Raw genomic sequence first — 6,000 nt, 5'->3', positions numbered from 1 at the left:
GATTTGTACCCACAAACAAAGCACACAGGCTTCCTCCCTTGAGGGCAATCTAATTACCAAACTCATCAGTAATCAAGAATGTTGGTTATTATACACAAATACAAAGTAGCTGGAAGCAGATCTTTTATTATAGCAATTTACCTATTGCCTTTTATTATGGTGTTTCAGTGTCCTACTTGGTCTATATAAAGATGTTAATTCTGTTTAACCGGTATTTAAACAAATGACAATAATCAAGCCATGACTACCCTAAAATGCACACAATTATTAAAAAATTATTCAAAAAATGTGACAATATTGAGGAGTTCTCTGGACATACTCAGCACTTAAAATGAAATATGGAATTGTATGCATTATCCATCCAAACAGCTTTAAAGCAATATCATTTATTTTGGAATAAGGGCTTATACTGTTATTTTTTTATATGGAAACCTAATTAATGTCATAAGCACATGGCTAGTTCTAATTTAGATCTTAATTCCACTCACAACATTTGTCCACAGCAGGCCACTGTACACTGTGTCTGGTGAACCAATAACAAAGTAATTTCTCTAAATCAACCAGTCTCCTGATTGGCTGCCTGCACAGAATTGACATTTTTCTTTGGCTGTGATCCAGTATGTATATTATGTTACAGGTAAATGAATCTCACAGAGAGACACCAACGTCTGCAGGAAAGTCATTGTGTCATCTCGTTGTCTGTGGCGTTTCTTTGTCCACAAGAAGCGAGAAGTGTTATTAGTATGCATACTGTTACAAGTGTACACTTTGTTTTGTCACTTTTTCTGTGGGAACACATAATGTACTTGCTTGGATTTAGTTGTGTCTCTACACGGCTGCTCATTTCATTGTATGAAGTCATTCAGTTGTCTAAAAGTGATAGGCTTAGATCTGTGGGTCAGTGTGCTTCATTTACACCTGTGGGGCAAACCTTACATTCTGTTTCTGTGAGCTGTTCATGTGGTGCTCTCCTTCATATATACTCTAAAAATGCTAATGACACATTTTAAGGGTGAATTTAAGTTTAAAGTGCCAAGCAGTAACACCTAGGAACATGAAATGTCAAGGTAAGCCCTTTAAATCAAGTGGTGCTCTCTTTTAAGCCAAGGAAAGGACTGACAGTCCGTCAGCTTACCCAGCATCCTGTGCTTCATGCGCTCTGATGATTGACAGCAGGTTGTTGGTCTGTAGGAACTCACACACTGCCGGGTAACTGTGGACAGAACGAGACACAGAGAGAGAAAGTGAGAGCAAATAAGAGCATCTGAAGTGGAGTGAAGGTGGAAGAAGTACACAGGTCTTTAGCTTAGAGTCAGGTTAGAAATACTGCAGTACAGTTAAAGTCCTATTTAAAACCTTATTTAAGTGAAAGCATACAAGTTTTAGCCTCAACATTAATCAAAATACCAAAAGTGAAAGTACTTGTTATAATGAATAGCCCATTTACAAAAATATTATTATGATCATGATTTATTGGTTATTGGCATGACAACGCGCGTGACAATACGCACAAAACACTTCCTTTAGGAGAAACAAGCTGCCGTTTCAAAAATATTACAAATGGAAGGGTTTTGGAACGTTGTAGCGCTTTGGCACTTGTCGGCTGCCGTAAGTAGTGGAGTAAAAAGTAAACCCTTGCCCATTGAGATCTAGTGACCTAGATGTAAAAAGTAGCAGAGAAACAAGAAGTCATTTTTAATGGCACATTTGCTAAGGGATAGTTGGACATTGGTAATGTTCAGCCTTTGCAAAATATGTACGGAAGTAAAAATACGGAAAACAAGTTTGCAATATTTTGACAGAACGTATTTATCCATCTCAAGATATAAAAAATATACGTCTAGGGCCTCCGACCTCCCTATAGTTCACTTGGTAGAACTTGCAGCCCATTTACACCATTACACTTGCTCCAGCCTGGGACCCTTTGCAGTGTGTAATTTTTTCTGTCTCGCACTTCTCACACAATTTTCTACAACAAAGGCACAAAAAAACATCTACTGTGCACTTCAATACTGATAAAGTGAATCTCAATCAATTCACAGAGCGAGATATACATACAAATATCTAGTAAAAATCACCTTACACAGCCAAAATGTCATGTGTTAATATATGAACACTGGGGTAAACCACTAAACAGATGGAAGTATTTAAAGTTCAGCAGTGGGAGATGAATGGGCCTCTTGCATGCTAAGGTCATGTCTAAGTGTGAGCAGCAGGGGGCATCAGAGCACGAGGCAGGCCTGAGCTCATGGCCCCTGGGTGCTGGGGGGGCAGAGTGTACAGGAGTCGGTCAATTGATGCTGTGTCTGCTAAACATAGAAAACCACTGACAGACAACATGTCATAACACTCAGTCTCGCACACACTCTCAAACACTCTGCACATCAACACTTCCAACTGCTCTCAGCTCCGCGTCTTTGCATTCCTCCATTTCTATTTCTTTATTTCCATCTTTCATCTTTCTCCACTACCACCACCACCTCCACCCTTTCTGTGTTACTCTCCCTCTTCCTCTCACTGTATCTTAATATCACTCCATATCTGGCAGTAGTAGCCAGTCGTCATAGCAACAGAACTGTGCAGTCTCCCTGGGGATTATGGGATATCGTTTCATGAAACCCCCCCAAAAAAATTACAGAGATCTCCTGTCTCTTGTTCACATCCCAGTGATTGTTATTGGATCTGTGGAGTTACCGTCTCTTTTCTCATCAACATCACACAGCAATACACTGAAGTCCATCAAACTTATTAGGTCCACATCTCCCAGCAACAACTGATGCCAACAGGGAGGATCCTGCTGTATTTTTACTTGAAAATGTTATTTTTATACCTGCTAAAGTGTTTTTTTTATATATTTCCAGTGCCATTATAATTTTTCGTGATCCAATTGATCAAAGTGTAAATAAAAAGTAAACTACTCCTGTAGATAACAGAGATGTCTTGATGAGTCTTTGAACCTGGACTTTTTTTTTATATTTGTGCTTGCTGGTTTCTTTCATATAAGCTCACTCACTATATTTAATTTGTTCTGATCCCATTATTTACAGATTCTGCATTCATATGCAAATGTCTCTTTAAAGTCATTAAGAAATACCATGTCTGTGAGTAACATCAAGTTTGTTGAAAGAAAAGACGCAGAGCTGAGATTGATCGTAAATCTAAACAAATGTTGTCTGTTAGTACTAGATTTTAGTTTGAAATATATTGTAGTTATTCTTTTATTCCTTTTAACCTGTTGACATTTCTTGCAAATTTGTGGTTTGCCTCTTCGTATGAAATCTTCCAGCATTTGACCTGGCTTCACAGGAAGCTATAGGCATGTTGAAGAAACGCCAACTAATATATATTGATCAAAGTAAAAATGGCAAATCAGGTGTGAGTTCTTAGTATTTGTAATTGTCTTATGTAAATCCTCTGATCAATACAAATAAATAATAAAAGAAAGTCACACAACGCTAATGCAAACAAAAGGTGCCCAGATCATTAAAAGAATTGAATGAGCCAGCATGAGCACATTCGAGGATCAGTCTTACTTCTGGCTGCACGTTCCAGCTGCTAATTTCAATAGATGTTGCATTCATTCTGGCTTGTTTGGCTATCAGATTCGTTCCCATCTCTGAGTTTTACAAGCACAGGGATCCATTCTCTTTGCTCCCATTCAATTTTTCCAGAATAAACTCTTATGACACGTTTCCTTTTGTTGGTCCTTGTGAGGAGTAATTGTGTCCTGTACCTGTAGAAATAGGAGCAGCCTCTCACTGTGTTGTGGCCAAAGTACTCCTGGGTCTTCTCGTTGCCAAAGTCTTCCAGGGGGTCGGCCCACAGCAGGTCGCACATGGGCCCAAACGCCGGGGGCTCCTTGAATCGGTCCAACTAGGACATACAAGGAACACACACACACACACACACACACACACACACACACACACACACACACACACACACACACACACACACACACACACACGGAGACACACACAAATATAAGCTTACACAAAAGCTCCACAAATAAAAATACATTGACCCAGAAAAGAACGTAACATTTTCAAAAGTGTGCACACAAATGTACCAGCACACATCGGATACATTTAGAAGAGAAAGGAAAGCAAACACACACAAACAATACTGTCAGAGCAGAGCATCTCCATGGCAACCCTCACCACATAGGAAGGAGAAGATGTCACACCAGCAGATTCACCATGGAAACACTGCCATTAGATGAGGAGGTGTGTGTCCTCATGTGTGTGTATTTGTGTTCAGTTTTACTGTGAACTGTATAAGTGCAGCTGTACTGTATCCATTGGTTTCCTATGGGTTCCCTGCATTGACAGTACATGTGGTTTATGGAGATCTGTTGGTGTGTGTGTGTGTGTGTGTGTGTGTGTGTGTGTGTGTGTGTGTGTGTGTGTGTGTGTGTGTGTGTGTGTGTGTGTGTGTGTGTGTGAGCGCTCCAAGGTGTGTTTGAGTGCTGCACATAAGTCAATTATATCTTCGTTAACGTTATTATTTTCCAAGCAAAAAGGGGAGTGATAAATGTAGCTTCTGTGTATAAAGCAGTTAAAACCGAGGCAATAAAAGTGATAAAAAATGTTTTAAATTCTGGCAGGCAAACTGTGTCACAGTAACAAAAGTTGTAATGCTTTCATATTAAGCCCTGTTTTATGGTGGCCGACAGGGGCAAACACGCTACTACGGCCCAAAACACTTACATTAGGAAAAATGTGCTACAGTTTTAAAAATGATACAAATATAAAAACACAAATGTGCCGAAACACATGCATATGCAGAAACATCTTACCAACTTGACCAACACACGTGCAGCATTTATAAAAACGCCAAGTTGATGAAACATGCGTACGGTTTACTGAAAGCACAATATAAACAAAACGCGGTAAAGACTAAATGTTGCGAATAAAAAAAGCTGCAAGAATCTCAAAACACGACGGAAACGAGGGGCTACTAAAAAGTGATGCACACAACTGGGACCAGGGGCCTCATGTATAACGCCTTGCGTAGGATTGACGTGGGAAAGTTGCTTACGTAGTAGAAATCCGAAAAATAGGTCCATACATTTTCCGACACTTTCCGATTCACCAAACATTGCGTACCGGCGAGGAAAGTGTGTATGGCACTTCCTACGCCGGTTTCCCTTTATAAATCACAACCGACTCGAAATGCGGTGCAGCTTTTGCGGGCTTCACGTAACGCCCATATTTGCCTATACATAGTCAAAGAAACGCCCTTTCATTCATTAATTTTGACTGACTGCATGCAGATCGCAGGAAATGACGACAGAACAGCTAAAAAAAACATCTCACACCGTGTCAGATTTTGGTTATTTTGGGGAGGTCGAGATAAATCATATTGTTTGGTGGATGCAGTTTGAACCAGAGTAGCAGCATGGAGGTCGGATCGTCACCAAAATAAATAAATAAGTGGTCCGAAAAAGGTTAATGACAAAAAAAATACACATAGCCTTCCTCAGGCAGTGTGTTTGTACCGGGGACAGCTGACCCCCCCTTGATGAGAAACTGTAAGAAATGATCGGGGAATCCCTCCGGAGTGGAGTCATGACGACTGGATCTGAATTATGTTTTTGTATCTGGTGGTTTGTGTCCCAGTTGTCGATCAGCCTGTGCATCTGAACCCCCCCCCCCCCCCCCGCAGCAACTCTATATCCACCAGTTAAAGGAAATACAAATGTTGTGTTATATTAGCTGTACAATTTACCACATATGGTGCTCTTAGTTTCCATACCTCCTGTGTTTTACGAGCGACTTATCAAGTATTGGCAAACGGCATAAAACACGATTAAACATGTATTAAACATATATAAAACCATGCTCGTATACAACCTATAGAAAAGCAAAACGGCGTCAGTTTAGACGTAATTCTGTCCTCCTGCTTACCGCATCATTTATGAGAAAACATTTCATAACATTAACACAACATATTCGAGGTGGTTTTAAATAACATATCCGTATTTATTTATTTCTCCCA

The 6,000-nt window shown here is 40.0% G+C and overlaps 1 protein-coding gene across 2 annotated transcripts in view; it reads right to left on the bottom strand.

The window, feature by feature from the left end:
- ppp3cb (protein phosphatase 3, catalytic subunit, beta isozyme) overlaps positions 1–6,000 on the bottom strand; it is a 46,941-nt gene that overhangs the window by 10,650 nt on the left and 30,291 nt on the right. For both annotated transcript variants that reach the window (XM_079669073.1, XM_079669074.1), the window contains exons 6-7: positions 3,734–3,873; positions 1,136–1,213 (exon numbers count right to left, since the gene is read on the bottom strand). In XM_079669073.1, the coding sequence (XP_079525199.1) occupies positions 1,136–1,213; positions 3,734–3,873 (218 nt within the window). The remainder of the gene's footprint in view (positions 1–1,135; positions 1,214–3,733; positions 3,874–6,000) is intronic.

This window comes from Notothenia rossii (assembly GCF_949606895.1).
Source record: "Notothenia rossii genome assembly, chromosome: 3".
In the NCBI taxonomy this organism is placed as follows: Eukaryota; Metazoa; Chordata; class Actinopteri; order Perciformes; family Nototheniidae; genus Notothenia; species Notothenia rossii.
The sequence above is the reverse complement of the archived record's forward strand: the minus strand, read 5'-3'. Positions and strand labels throughout refer to the sequence as shown.